This window comes from Aricia agestis, chromosome 2 (assembly GCF_905147365.1).
Source record: "Aricia agestis chromosome 2, ilAriAges1.1, whole genome shotgun sequence".
NCBI lineage: Eukaryota > Metazoa > Arthropoda > Insecta > Lepidoptera > Lycaenidae > Aricia > Aricia agestis.
In genome coordinates, this window is record NC_056407.1 from 2839113 (window position 1) to 2855404 (window position 16292).

Here is a 16292-nt window from a genome sequence, read left to right on the forward strand (position 1 = left end):
GTGGTCCGATAATTCGAGATTTAAGCTATAAAAAGCATTAAAATTTAACCTGAAGATACACAATAAAGACTGTAAACTTATTCTATGATAATATTATTTGCCCAATAATAGTTACATAAAGTGTAAAACTATTTAATATAAGTAATTATTTCGCAAAAGAGTATACAATTGTAATAATAACAATTTCTAAATTCATGCCTATTGACTAACCCCTTCCTAATAAAAAAATACAAGGTATTAGCTATGTAATGTTATGTCCTTATCTATCAAAGGACTTTTCCAACATATCAGAAAAGGACAGAACAGTGCATAACGTATTCATTATTATTATTTTTACTAGTAAGTGGGTAAAGTTATTGCAAGAATCAATTTATATATCCATGGTGTACAGCCGCCATCTAGCGAGACGAAGCTTACAACTACACAATCATAAATGCAATGTAAAGGTCAAGAATGTCCGCGGTTGAGTACACACAACGTATACGCTCAAACTCACAGTCACTGGTGCATACACATTTGACAAAACAAGAATATTATTTTTATGAAACACTGCCTTTTTTCTCCCAAGGCTTTAACTGCGCGAATCATAAAAAGTTGCTAAAAGATCTACTGTCTCACTCTCACACGTCAAACGGCAATACATGCATCTCTTTCATTTTTCGCTGCGTCTGTGTGCGGACAAGATTTTTTGAAATTGGTTCTGCAGATAAAGAGACCATAAATCAGCTATCAATAACATTAGTTTCCAGAATAAAGAAGTTTTAAGAAATGCTTAAAATTACGTTATAAATAACGTAAATTGAAGCATTTCTTAAAACTTCTAGATTAAAATCTAGAGTCATAAAAATGATTCCTGTTTTGTCAAATGCTTTCAAAATACTTGAATTAATAGAACAATAAATTCACAAAATATCAAAAACGGCGTAGACTATAGAGATTCAGTTTCTATCGTCAACAGTGAGCTGCTGTTTTCATTTAAATGCATAATATTGCGCGGTAAAATCATTACGTACGTGTAGCTAAATGGAATGTACTACAAAATGAACAAATTAAAACATATGTAAATAGCGTTAAAATCGTTAAAATATGTACAAACACAATTAAAATTAAAAACAAAATATAAACCAATTAAATACAATGGTACACATAAAATTAACATACAATAATTACGTGTTAAAAGACTCCATAATTTGCTCGTAAAATGTAAACAGTATGTGTAAGTATTTACAAGAAAAGATTTTAATACAATTGCTGGGAAAATACTTAAGTAGCCAAAGAAAATATTAAATATTTTTAACACGGAATTAAACATTATTTTGAAAGAACATATTATCTTTGCTGGGCGACTCAATTGTAATATTTAATAGCTAATATATCAAAGCAGGTACTAGCATGCATTAAAACAATAACGTTTTCATTGGTTAAAATATAAATACATAAGTATTTTGGTTAACTCGCTTTGAGTGAAAATTACGTAAGTATTTGTACTGAAAGTCTAGAGATAAAAATCTGTTTGGAATGGTTGTTGGAATTATATAAGATAATATATAAAATATTCAACAAAACGAGTCAAGTTAGATCTACAGATAAAGTTCAATTTGAGATTCAAATGTTAACAATATTAATAAAAGTGCAATAAAACATTTTAAAAGCAAACAAAATATCGTTTTAATTTTTTTATACAAAACAATTAATGATATAATGTTATTTTATATCGTTGGGTCGATAAAATACAGAAAAATTAAGTTTGACAGCACTGAATTCATGTTGCATATCACAAAATAAACGACAACTCGGTTACTCATTAAGCGTTAACACGAAGAAATAGGCGGACTATAAACTAAAATAAACACTAAACGTAAGCCTAAATCAACCGCAAACGTAGAATTTGCAATCCAAATACAAGAGATTATCACATCAAAGACTGCAGGGCGAGGCGAAGCCATAGAATAGAGTATGGGGATTGACCATAAACATAAAGTAAGGACTGAGCTGTTTTGCCGATAACTGATAAGCCTACTGTGAGACACGAACCTTGTTGCCAGTAAACAATTTGTTACATATCTCATACCCGTAAAAGTACATACAATTTGTACTTACAATCAAAATAATATATGTGGTCAATTAATTTATAATAATAATTATAATAGCTCAGTCCCATGTTATTTACTCAATTCAGATTATTTTGTAAGAAATTTTCGAGCCGCTTCGTTTTTGCTCTTCTACTCATTCCATTCGTGTTTCGCTACTCGGGGCCCCTTTACAGGCTGTTGCCAAACATCATGCGGTCGTCGTAGAGGCTGAGTCTGTTGCACTCGCCGGCGCGGCCCTTCTGCAGCGCGCGGTCGCGGCGGGCGCGGCGCACGGCCACGGGCAGGTCGCCCGGCGTCTTGACGCGCCCCGCCGGGTTCAGCAGGGTGACGTCGCCCGACGACGCGAAGATGCCGCTCACCTGCTCCAGCGAGCGCTGCCGCTCGACCGCCAGCGCCCGTAGCGCTGGCTTCGGCGGCGGCGGCGGTGGCGACTCCCCGGCCGGCATCTTCGGGTCGCCGGCGTCGATCTCGCCGGCGAGCGCGGCGAGGTACACGGGGTTGTCGCCGCCGTAGCCGCCCGCGTTCTCCTTGTCGTTGGGGTCGCTGAACTCGTTGTCGAAGTTGGCGTACCTGTTGGGGCGGCCGAAGCCGGCGGCGCGCGGAGGGCTTGCCTCCCGTAGCACGTCGGCGCGGGGGCGGCGCGGCACCGCCCGCATCGTGATTTCGGCGCCGCCGTCCGCCAGCAGCAGCAGGTGCTCGTCCTCGCCGCTGGAGCAGTCGGAGGAGGGGTCGGAGGCGCCGTCGCCGATGTACTGCAGCTCGAGGTCGACGCTGGCGCGCGAGGATCGCCCGCTGCCGGCGAGACGCGGGTCGCTGGTCCGCTTCACTGCAGAGTCCTCCGACTCGGAGGCGGCCCGCGAACTCGAGGCCGCGGAGCGCTTGAGGCTGTCGGAGCTGCCGTCGGGGCGCGCGCGCGGCACGATGACGGCGAACACGCGGTCGTCGGGCGGGCGGCGGTCGGCGCCCAGCTCCATCATGGCGGGCGACAGCGTGCGGTTGGGCGGGGACAGGGTGCCGGGCTCTAAGGCCAGGTCGGCGGGACGGGGCGCGGCCACCAGCGAGGTGCGCGTGCGGCCGCGCGGGGCGGCGCCGGAGTTCTCCTCGATCAGCTTCACCTCGGTCTCCTTGGGCGCGCGGCCGAGCTTCCTCTCGAGGAACCGGCGGATGCCCCAGCGGCGCTTGTCGCGGTCCCGGAGGTCGGTGCACTTGGGCGCGCGGTCGTCGGGGGCGGTCACGTCGTTGGGCACGTAGTCGAGAGGGCGGGGGCGGGGGTGGGGGCGGATCTCGTTGAGCCTGTCGGGCTCGCGGGGCAGGGCGCGCGCCACCGACAGGCAGTCGAGGGCGCGGAGCTCCTTGTCCTTGTGGTCGAGGAGCGGGTTGTTGGTGTTGCGCTGTATGCAGACGTTGCGGCCGATGTGCGGGTCGGGGTACAGGGGCGGCGTCGCGTCGCCGTTGGGGACCTGGCGCGAGTCGGTGTACAGGGGCGTACTCGCATCGCCGTTGAGGGCCCGCCGCGTCTCCGAGTACAGGTGCGTAGTTATGTCGCCGTTGGGCGCCCGACAGTTCGAGTTCTTGACGGCCTCCGGCGGCGGGTAGGCGTCCGCTATTAGAACGACACATACATTGAAAGTTACCAACGACGTTCCAAATTAATAATTGACTTTTCATAATATTATAGTAATTTCGTAATAATCGTATGATAACAACAAACATTATTACTATGAATGTGTTACCTGGCGCGTGCGGGTGCAGGTTGTCGTGTGTGAGGGGGCCGCTCGCCTGCAGCATCGCCTTCAGCTCCGCCATGCGCTCCTCCACGCACACCGCCGTTAATCTACACATCGGAAGTTTATTATTGTGCTCAAAACATACGATATATTTTATAAATCATACGAATATACCAATAACGAGAGAGATAACTTGACTTTTAATCTACGATTAACGTTCAGCCAGACTAGTGCAAGGGGGGCCATATACTGGAACGAAGATCGAGTTTACGTGAATAGAGACCTTACATACCTGGCCTCGGCGTCGTGGTCCCAGCACTCGTCGCAGGTGTCGGCGGCGAGGCGCAGCGCGCGCTGCTCCGGCACCGGCCCGCGCGGCAACGGCGGACGAGCCTTGTTGCGGGACACCAGGTTCTAGAAACATTATATTATATCATTACTAGCTGCCCTGGCAAACGTTGTTTTGCCATGTACAGTATTTCGCCCATAATATTATTTTATTGAAGTGACTAAATAAGTATGGCACCATGGCAACGTCCATCGCTATCCCGTCGCACAAACAATGGTCGCGGTCAGTCTCGAGTTGTTATAATTTCTATTATTTATTCAGCAAACGTACTTCTCAATATAAAAAGTAGATGTCGTCCGATTCTCCACCCTAGCCGATATACTTCAAAATCAGTCGAGCCGTTTCAGGCCAGTTCAACCACGCACCCCGTAACACGAGAATTTTATATGTTAGACTTAAACGTTGTTATAGGTACAGTTGTAGGCCACTAACTACTGTTAATAATAATAAACGTTGTCATCGCTCGCAGTAGTGTTAAAATAATGTTTAAGAAATTAAAAATGACTTCATTCTTTTTTCGTTTTTAAGATTAACTGCTTTAAACATGTTAACACACAAGATTCTGAATATGTTTATTATTTAGAGTGCTCAACCAGCACAGGAATCTAGTGATTCCAGAAGATTGTAGAAATGTTTTGCATCACCCATCGAGCAGAGCTATGATCAAATGGTTAAAAATACTTTAAAACCCTTATTTGTAATTACTGAACATTGAGCATTTACTTAGCTATATCATTATGCTACTATATGCTGTCATATACCTGCATCTGCGCCAGTGTGGGGCGGGCGGGCAGGCCGAGGTGGGCGTAGGGCGGGGCGTAGGGTGGGGTGGGGGTGGGGTGCGCGCCCTCGCACCGCCACAGCATCTCCCACAGCACTAGCGCGAGCGCGAACACGTCGACCGCGCATAACGCCGCGCGCGCGCCGCTCAGGTCCAGCGCGCCCTCTAGCGCCTCCGGCGATAAGTAGCGTAGGGTGCCCGCCTGATATAACACATAAAAACTATAGCCTATATTCGTTATGAAGAGAGCAATTATTATAAATCGCGCGTATATAAATGTCAACATGATATTATAAACACCGTTTATGCGAAACATTCATAACTGTGCTGCGCTGTTTCGCCGAGTGAGTGAGTTTACCGGAGGCCCAATCCCCTACCCTATTCCCTTCCCTACCCTCCCCTATTCCCTTCCCTACCCTCCCCTATTACCCTTTTCCTTCTTAAAAGGCCGGCAACGCACCTGCAGCTCTTCTGATGCTGCGGGTGTCCAGGGACGACGAGGGTTGCTTTCCATCAGGTGACCCTTTTGCTCGTTTGCCCCCTTATTTCATTAAAAAAAACTGTAAGTTTCCGAATAAAATAAAAAATAAAAAAATTGAGAGGTTTCAAGGGACACCCGGATGGAACGAAGTTATAAAAAAACGCCATCTATTGACGCCCAGGAATACTAAGGCCAATTTCACCAACGTCTGTTAGTGTTAACAGGTTGTTAAAATGTCATGTCTTCTCTTTCATTCATACGAAAATCGAAAAAAGTAAAGTGATATTAATCGATGGTTAACTTTAACAGTCGTTAGTGAAATTGGGTCTAACAACGACGCTTTTGTGGAATTTAAATAAAATGTATTTAAACGTCCGGTAGATGTCACTGTTTATTCTCAAAAACGCTGATATGAAAAAGCGGAATACTAAGTACAACTCAATATACTTATTATAAACTCCATCTGCCCCTATTTCGCAGATACTAAAAAAAGTGTTGAGGTCAAGTCCCGTTCCGTCTAGCCTCCTTTCGCAACGCACGATAAGGAATTTCGTTCCAAAAATATTATGTGTTGCACTCGGGGACTGCCGCGGTTAAGCTATTGCATAGCAATTGTTATAAGATCAAACCCTTATTAGGTGGTTATGATGTTAGACGTGTGTACCTCAGTGATCCGGTCGGGCGCGGCTCGCTCCCGACGCGGGTACAGCGGCTGCGCGAGGCCGAGGTCGGCCAGCCGCGCCGCGCCGTCCACGCCGATCAGCACGTTGCCGCTGTTCACGTCGCGGTGCACGATGCACGGCTTCGTCGCCGCTGGAGGGAGAAGTGTAAAGGTGACTTTACGATCTTTGACGCAAGCGACCGCGACCGTCAAAAATTCAAATAAAATTACACTTAATGACCTAGGGCTTAGGGTATAGGTTTCATTTTGCTCTACGCTATTACAAAGCAGCGGCGGCATGGGTCGCCAGACCGATGTCGGTAGAAAATGAAACCCATAACCTACTTAATGAAGTCGAATTTTATTTAAAATTTTTTCGGTCGCGGTCGCTTGCGGCAGGAAATCCGATAGACACCATAAGGTTAATAACACCATAGTACAGTGACGCCGCAAACGCGATAGAGCGAGATGCAACATAACACTTTGTCTTTGACGTGTGAGACAGGAGAACCGTCAGCCGCTTTTTAGCGATTCGCAGCGGCAAATTGCCTGTACGCAATACAGGCGGTACTCAGCAGAGTAAACAGAAATAACGAGTAGGCCGATTCTGAAGAGATCTCGTTTATACGTTTGACGTAGTATGTCAGATCTGCGGGCGCGCGCCCATAAAGTTAATATACCTAGCGGAATAGAGAAACAAAGGTCTGATTACATTATTCTTAGGAGTAAATATTGATAAATATTTTAATTGGAAAAAGCACATAGAAGCAACCTGCTTAAAATTAGACCGATTTGTCTTCGTATTATACCGATTACGAAACGTGAGCACTAAAGAATCGGCGTTGCTAGCATACCATAGCTATGTAGCTTCAGTGCTAAGATATGGTATTATTTTCTGGGGCAACTCAACAGATTGCGAAAAAGTTTGTTGCCCAAAAAAAATGTATTCGTGCCATATTTGGTGCAAATTATACTGAAAGCTGTAAACCACTTTTTAGGAAAATTAATTGTCTGCCTTTACCATGTTTATATCTGTTCGAAATAAATGTATTTATTAAAAATAACATTAGTCTTTTTGACAAAAAATTAGATAACACAAGCCGATCACTGAGACATAAAAATAAATTATGCGTACCAACACAAAGGCTAGACGTTTTCAAAAAAAAAAAATGCCTACTGTATGGGAATTAAAATTTATAATCACTTACCTGACATTATTAAAAACAATAACCCCAGAATGTTTAAAAAACAATTATTTGAATTATTGATAAAAAAATGTTATTACTCAGTAAATGAATTCATTAATGATAAAGACCTAAATAAAATGTAATTAATGTATAAGTAGAGTATGTAAAATTTATAATGTATTTAATTTGTTTTCATCTATTTCTATTGTAATTTTGTTATGACTTATGACCTATATTTAAAAATTTGCACGCCATAAGTGGCAAAATGTGTCTGAGCTAGCATATATTTCTAAACATCTTTTTGTACCATATTCTGGCAAATAAATATTTGAATTTGAATTTGAGCAAGAGAGATGACACTATCAGTAACACTGCGTGGTAAAAAGAGACGTGTGATACATGACAGCAGCACTCTTTTTTTTACGTCCAGTCGGCACGTGCCGCACGTTGACAATTTAATCTCATGGAATTCATGTTCAATCATGCTTGTGTAAGTGTATACGTACACATATTTTTACACACAGATGAAACCAATTTCGGTTACGTTTGACAGTTCGAGATTGTTGCTCTATTCCGCTAGGTATATTATCTTTATGCGCGCGCCGTACTAATGCGTTACTCAGCATTGTGAAACATGTTGAAAGTGACTTTCGCGTACCTTCGCCCGTTTGTTTAAAGTCGAAGTACTCCTTAGTTCTACCAGACTATACAGAACTAAGGACTAAACTCACTGTGCGCGTGCAGGTGCGCGAGCGCGGCGGCGAGGCCGTGCGCCAGCGCCGCGAAGTGCGGCCAGGTGAGCGGCGCGCGCACGAGGCGGGCCCGCAGCGGCTCCGCGCACAGCTCCACCACTACCAGCCGCCGACCGCCGCCGCCGGCCGCGCGGACGTCGCTGCCTGCACAGATAACACAAACCTGTATTAGCAAACCACTGGCACTGAAACAGCAGCGTCACTAAGTATGAAGTGTTCCAGGATAGTATAATGCTGTAATGTTATATTGCGTGTGTGAGAAAGACAAGAAACTGTGCGTCAACCGAAAAAATCTAGACTGTACTAAAAACATCTGAAATATAGTAATTATCCCTTCATCTTATAAAATGCGTTAAAATCTTAGCAAATCAAATATGCGGCAGGGGAACTATGCGACACGACACTACAGTACTATGAGACAAGAAGTGTAGCTCTGCTAATGTGTAGTAGTTTTATTTGAATTTTTGTCGGTCGCCGTTAGCCGCGGTAAAGATCGGAAAGGTTCCTTTAGTTTATCTCTACTGCGTTTCTATTCTTTTGCATTTCTACTGTATCCACACTAAGGCCGCTGGCGCGGTCGCCAGCGGCCTTAGTATGGCCACAGTTAATAGTTTTAAGATTTAAAAAGTCTCATTCGTATACATACCGTAGAATCGCAAAATGTTGGGGTGAGCGAGGTGCGGTATCGCGTAGACGGAGGCCTCCTTGTGCCAGGCGGACGGGTTGGAGTAGAGCTTGACCGCCACGGCCGTGTTGCCCAGGCTGCCTCGCCATACAGAACCGAACTTGCCTTGCCCTGTAACATATTAATAGTTAATCAAAATACTTATAATAAATAACGGATCATTAGCCAATGTGCCCACATTTATTTTACAAGTAATATGAATATCTCTGACTGATGATGATGATGAATAACTTTAGTCTCTTTGCGAGCGAAGCCTTGATAAACATCTAGTTACAACGTTACAAATTACAATATTAGATGCTTACTATTACTGTTTATAAAAAACTAGATAGAGCCCGCAACTCCGTTGCGCCCAAATTCGTATATCGCGTGGGAACCGTACATTTATCCCGGATAAAAACTATGCTGTCCTTTCCCGGGACTCAAAGTATCTCCATAACAAATTTCAGGAAAATTGATTTATCGGTTTGGGCGTGAATAGGTAACAGATAGACACAATTTCGCATTTATAATATTAGTATGGACAGTATGGAAGTATGGATATACAATTAGTATAAAAATACAACAAACAAAATCTTACCAATATGTTCAATGAGCGTCAAGTTGTCGACGCAAGTGAGGCCGGTGGCGAGGGCGTCGGGCCCGGTGCCCATCACGTCGCCTGCAACACAAACATGTTCAATAAATCATCAAAACATACCGTACCATCAGAGAAGTTGATTCATTGGCAGACCTACGTATCTTGGTCGCGTTTTGTCAAACCCGGCCGACAGATGATGACTTACATTGACACAATCCGACCAATTTCCTTTTTTAGGGTTCCGTAGTCAACAAGGAACCCTTATAGGACCCCTTATAGGGCTAGGGGTAGGGCATGGATACCGGTAATCGGTATTACCGGAAAACCGGTAATACCGCACCATTTAGACCATTTTTAAATACCAGTGCTAAAGAGAAAAATACCGGTTTTTCGGTATTTTAGCTTTAATGTATTTTTGTATACGCACACGTGTTTTCACACAAAATTATGGTTTATGAAACAATTGAAAGTATACCAATACACTCAAAATCAACTGCTAGTAAAATAATAGTTTTGCTGTGTGTGTGTGTGTGTGTGTGAGTCCTGTGTTGGCATATTTCTTAGTCACACTTATTATTATAATAATGTTATGTGCTAGGGCTCGAAGGATTTGGAGAGAAAGACCTGCTGACTCTTATGCTGTGTATTTCATGAAGAACATATTCTGGTACTCTCGTTCTTGGGACAACTATCTGAAGATAGAACTCTCTGCCGTTAGTCTTCTCCCATTTCCTGTACATGTGTGTGTGTACATGTGTATTCCGTTTTGAAGTATCAGATTGTCCCATTGCGCCCAGTACACTCCAGATTGGTTTTACGTCACCCCGTTTCTTCCATGTGATGATGTGCCGAAGGTCGTCATTTCTTTCTTGAGCCTCCTTCATAGCATTACTCTCCCAGAGACCCAAAGGACTTGTTTTCGTTAACTTTAATGTTACTTCGTTAGATTCCTGCTTAACACAATGTTTGCAGTCTTCCGAACACGGCCTTCATTGAAAGTGCGTCGGCATTCCCATGCGCCTTTCCGCTGCGGTGTTCCGTCTTGAAGTGATACTCCTGGAGCTGTTCAATCCATTGCGCTACTTGACCTTCTGCATTCTAGAATTGCAGAAGCCACTTCAAGGCTGCGTGATCTGTTCATCGTAAAAAATGTCTGCCGATAAGATATTTGTTGAATTGTTGTAGCGTCTTTACGACAGCCAAGAGTTTCCTTCTTGTCACACAGTAGTTTCTAGAGAGAAGCCAGAGGGCTTAGATAAAGATTTGCTGAAATATGCAATAACAACTTCTCTTTCACCCTGTTTTTGAGATAACACCCCTCCGATGGCCGTGTTACTTGCGTCCGTGTTGACTATAAACTGACCTACAGTTTGTGGATACCCCAGGACATGGGCGTACCCAGGTTCTGGGCCAGGGGGGGGGGCAAATTACCCAGGTTCTGGTGCCAGTTGGGGGCAAATCACCCAGGTTCTGTGCCAGGGGGGACAAATCAGATTTTTCATAAGCTAGGTGTTTATAAAGAATAAAAAATTAATAATTTTTAGTTGTAAAAATATTGTATTGCAAACAAATGGCAAAAATTCGTTCTTAATTTTTTATTTTTATAAATAGATAATATACTTAGTAGGGACGTCAACATGTTCCAGGGGGGGGCAGCTGCCCCCCCCTGCCCCCCTCGGTACGCCCATGCCCCAGGATTTGTGTTTCACACAGATGTTTCTTCAGTTTCTGAAGAAAATCTTCAGAAGTCTCATCCTAACTAAATTGTCGTTTATCTTCTGGCAGACGATGTAATGGTTTGGCTATCTCCGAGAATCCCTTAACCTTAACAAAACGCCAGTATGAGCATAGGCCGAGGAATGCCCGCACTTCGGTTTTGTTCTTAGGGGTTGGCCAATTTTGAACTGCTTCCAGTTTATCCGGGTCTGTCTGGATTCCATCACTGGTTTTTAGTTATTTGTTTAGTGTAAGGAACAAAACACTGTTTGACTGTTAAGCTTTAAATAAACAAGTTGGTTTTAATGTTTTTTTTAGTTTATCGATTAAATTATAAAGGATTTAGAGCTTTTTTGATAAATACCGCAAAAATACCGAAAAACCGGAAAACCGGTTTTTGAAAAATCAATACCGGTATTATACCAGTATTGCAAAAATTCCCAATACCGCCATGCCCTAGCTAGGGGACACTTCGCGTTAGGAGGTGGTTGGTGATAATGGGCACTTACCTTTTTCCACGTCCAATCCATTGCTGAGGTCGTCCTTATCCAGCTCCCGTCTCTTGCAGTACACCTTCCTGAAGACGATGGCCATCAGCAGCACCGCCACAAGCGCCAATATACCCGACGCGACTATACTCGAGTAGTTTGAGTTGGTAGAACTCTTCATTGTAGACTCCGCTTTGATGGTCACTTCCTCGCGAATTGATGCTGTAAACAACAACATAATATTGTATGCATACAATTATGGATAAAGCAAATATCGAAAAGAATTTATCGTTTGGGAACTAAACACTTTTTTGGGGTAAGAACTATCCTTTGTCCTTTCCAAGAAAACAAATCATTTTTATACCTGTTGTTAAAATTGGTGCAATGACATTAGTTTAAAAAGGTAAAAAAATAACGTGTTATCTATATATATAAAACTCAAAGGTGACTGACTGATTGACATAGTGATCTATCAACGCACAGCCCAAACCACTGGACGGATCGGGCTGAAATTTGGCATGCAGGTAGATGTAGACGTATGACGTAGGCATCCGCTAAGAAAGGATTTTGATAAATTCCACCCCCAAGGGGTTCAAATAGGGGATGAAAGTTTGTATATAATAATACTTCTTAACGCGAGCGAAGCCGCGGGCAAAAGCTCGTTTATAATAATGGTAAAGATTTTTATAATTACGGTATTCTATATTACTGGTCAGTCAAACTCTATACACACAAATTAAACTCACTGAAGTTGGCATTGCAGTAGTTTTCGGTGCAGCAGCAGAACTTGCTCCCGGGCAAGAGCTCTGTGACAGTGATGCACTTGTCACATGTGTCTTGGTCTCCTTGTGACGACCGCCAGCACCCTGGAAATTACACAAACAATATTACAACATCCTGCATATATTAATACGTGAGAGAAAAACTTTGTAACCTTTTTTACGAAAAATGGGGAAACGTAGGTGCATGAAATTTTGCACAGTTATAGTTTACATGGTGAAGGAGTGCATCGAACTAATATTATTTTGAAATTATGATTTTATCATACATTTTTTTAACAAATAAAACATTACACACACTACAACACACACACATGAGAAATGACAGATATTTGAGTGACAAGCCTATACATACGAATTATACTCTTTTATTTATGGATGAAGTCTGTTGACAACAAGTTGACAAATTGAAAATGGATTATAGTTTTTTCTATTGAATTTAAGATACTATTAGACAATGCTTAAACAGCCAGTTTGAGATCAGATGAGTTCCAGAGACAAGAGTTGAAAAAATATATTATGATAAAATTAATATTTTCTTACAAAATATAGGTAGTTATAGTCCTAATGTCGTTGCAAGTAAGGTCGAATTTCGACCATTGGGCGATCTCTAGTTATATCAAAAATGTTATTTATTTTACATTTGAAACTGAAATAACTCAGTAAGTATATCACTTACTACATTTTGTCAAAGAGTATTTATTGTTTGTACCCATCTCCTCTATCGATTGGCGTATGTTTCATAGGTGTACACCAAAATACGACATTTTATATGTACTTGTAAGTTTAGGTTACATACCAATAAGGTTTATTGTTCTTTATTCATTGAAGTGCCAGCAAATAGTTGTTATGCTCATTATATCATATTACATCATTTCACATTCTTTCAAGCATCATCACATTGTGACCCTTATTATACCAATGTGTTATGTAATGTGCAAATAAAATATTTCCATTTACTTTAATTCATCAAGCCCCATACGGTCACCGATGATGTGACACAATAGAAATTCTATTGTGTCTCGTTTTTCCACAATCAACGGGTTAAATGTGGGTCGCATTACCTTGGCCTAGGACTGTATTATTCCCATCAGAATCCTGATGCCACAGGGTGTAACAAAATGCTTTTGGGTCAGAGCATTTCTCCACCAGCGCCACTTCTCCACTAGGCAATGTCTCCTCAGACACAACACCTGCATCTACAATAAAAAACATAATAATAGTATAATCTCTATAGTCCGCGCAATCCACGAAGATGCGCCCCACTACTCCTCCTAATCGTTTATAGTATATGTGTGCAAGCTTTCGCCAATGTTTGAGTGTTATTGGTACACACTAATTACCTATGAGTGCACGCTCACACTACAATAAATAGACCAATTAAAAGAAAGCATCACGGTCAAAGGGAAAAATGCCCACCCAAAAAGTGGTGGGGTGCGTCTTCGTGGATTGCACGGACTATACATTGTAATACTGCTTCACTGAGGCTGAAAAGTGCACCTCAGATCAGATACAGTGCTGCACTATATAATAAGAATGCTCTATTTTAGGATACTATTTATAAGGAGTCATTTGCAAAAGAAGAAACTCTTTTAATCTTGTTAAATACATGTTTGTGCAATATGAAAGTTTACCTTTAAATTTGTATCTTAAAAATGTTTCATTACACTACATCATGTTGTAAGCTGTAACTAAACTAAATCTTTATAATTTAGTAGACGCCTTCATCATGAAAAGAATACTGCAGTATGTGTGCAAAAATTAAAGGATAGCTCCTGGGGTTTGGCTTGTGTGTTTATCAATCAGTCAGCTGGCTTTGCTTTTCTTATCTTCTAAAAATATGTCAATTAATTTATGAAAATAATTAAATATTATTTGCCTAACTTATAATCAAAGAGTCCAATAAAGATGTTGTACTTACCAAAAATTTCATTTTCCACAACAAATTCATCCTTTTTGTCGCGGTATGATGGTGTTACACTGAGTGATACACTCTGCAGCTTGTACAAACAAGATATTGTCGGACCGAGAGTTATCGGTGCATCGGTAACTATAATAGCTGCCTTCACCTTCATCTTTTTCAATTTATTTCCTGAATCGTCCACTTCAATATCACCAGTCTTGTTCACTAAGGTGTCCAAGGTATCTATAACACTTTTAATTGATTCTGTTTCCAATTGATTGACATTTTCACTGGCTGAGCCTAAATACTCGTATGGAGTTTCAATACTTCTCTTGCCTACAACTTTAGGTTGGTCCTGTGTGGTGGCCCAATCCGAACTGGGCTCAACACTGTTCCACTGAATAGTCCTTCTGTGGTGATATTTAGTGAATGTTCTGACATAGTGGGAGGGCTTCTGGTGTTGTATACTGTTCCTGGAGTCCTGCGACTCGTGCGGCCTCGACGTTAGCACCTTGGCCGTGAAAATGAAAAGAAACAACACCATGCACTTCAAAAGCGGCGTAACTCTGTGGTAAATCATACCTTCCATCATCTTATTACGGCTTCCGAATAGAATCTCACATCATCAGAGTGGATGTTTTAGGTCATGAGTGCAATGTAATTGCAGCTTAGCAACAGCACTGCATATTATTGATTTTTCTAAATCGGCTAGCGTTAATGCGACATTCACTCAAATATAATTCGTTGCACCACAAACAGATGTTTGTTAAGTGTAACCGCCCATGTATCGCTATATTTCACTAGTTATTTTTGTTAATCGATGATAAATAAATTGAAACGCACTAATGGTAAAATTTGCACATTTGTCGGTAAGTATATAAACTTTTATTTAGCACAATGAGTCATTGTATTTGGTATTGTAAATGTATTATTTGTAGTAATTTTAAATAAAATTTACATTGCAAAGCAATTAAATCGTAAAATAATTAAAATTGGGATCGATAGAATGTTGACAAACACATTTCACTTCCTTTCCGATTAGTGATGTGCACAGATTACTAGTATATACTATATATTTGGTGATGTGCATCGAGTAGTCGTAGTTCGTACCCGGCATTGAGGTACTAATACTTTATCTATGGTACCCGGGACTCGGGAGTCTAGTCGGGACTATAGTCTGTCAAGAAAGTGAAGAAATTAAAAAGTGGCAACATCGTAGTGTCATCCCTTTCAAATCAATCTAAGAAAAAAGGGATGACACTACGATGCTGCCACTTTTTAATTTCTTCCCTTTCTTAACAGACTATACGCGCCGATTGTTTGCCGAAGCCCGAAGGATGGCCGAAGGCGAAGCCGATGGGCGATGAAATATTAGATAAACGAATACTTTAGACTGGGATTCATGGGAATTCATAGGCTAGTAGACATTAGCTAAATTATTTTATAAGTATAGATAATACAAAATAAAATATTACAAATAATTTCACTGCAACAAAATCGATTGTTCAAACATGCGTAGCGCTAAAACCAATACTATTGCGGCCCGGCCGCACCAGCGTCTATCATCCGAAGCTTCGTGCCATCTTCGAGCTATGAGACGATACCATTGGACAATACACGCAGATTTCTTTTTTAATAATTATCAATTAAATTCATTAATCTAAAGCCTTTTTTTATTTTAGAAATTCAAAATATAGCCTTAACAATAACCAAATTTTAAAAGATTGACAACCACTGCTTAAATTACGAAACAAACTTATATTTTATTTTATCCAAAGAGTTTTTTGCCATTATTACAAGCTGAATAGTCCTACAACAACACCTAACACTTTTTAATTGCGTTGAACACCTTAGTTAGACTGTAACGGCCACAAAAATAACAAAAAATTGAATTTACCCTTACGTAGTGCCAGTGAACTCGCGTGGCGAGTCGATTCAATTAATATTGCAGTGCCGGTAACTCACCTGGCGAGTCCGCCGTACAATGTAGGCGGCATCCGAGAAGACATCATGAAAATCGTAGTGGCCTGTGGCAATGAACGTGTTAACCTGTGATCTGCGCGACCCAGTAAAGCACGCAAGGGCGTCGCCAAGGGGGGGCAGGGAGTTG

At 41.8% G+C, this 16292-nt stretch overlaps 1 protein-coding gene and 1 long non-coding RNA gene across 2 annotated transcripts; one reads left to right on the top strand and one right to left on the bottom strand.

The window, feature by feature from the left end:
- Positions 1–385: 385 nt before the first annotated feature.
- LOC121739647 lies at positions 386–11153 on the top strand. The gene is made up of 3 exons (XR_006037481.1): positions 386–446; positions 5296–5298; positions 11143–11153. It is a non-coding gene; the product is annotated as an uncharacterized LOC121739647 (long non-coding RNA).
- LOC121739638 lies at positions 1681–15210 on the bottom strand. Its single transcript, XM_042132145.1, has 12 exons — positions 14201–15210; positions 13344–13478; positions 12247–12366; positions 11522–11722; positions 9297–9377; positions 8678–8827; positions 8011–8175; positions 6096–6244; positions 4931–5152; positions 4113–4234; positions 3827–3927; positions 1681–3696 (listed from the first exon to the last, which is right to left on the bottom strand). The coding sequence occupies exons 1-12, from the start codon at positions 14772–14774 to the stop codon at positions 2261–2263; spliced, it is 3456 nt and encodes a 1151-aa protein (XP_041988079.1). The 5' UTR covers positions 14775–15210; the 3' UTR covers positions 1681–2260.
- Between the last annotated feature and the right edge of the window lie 1082 nt (positions 15211–16292).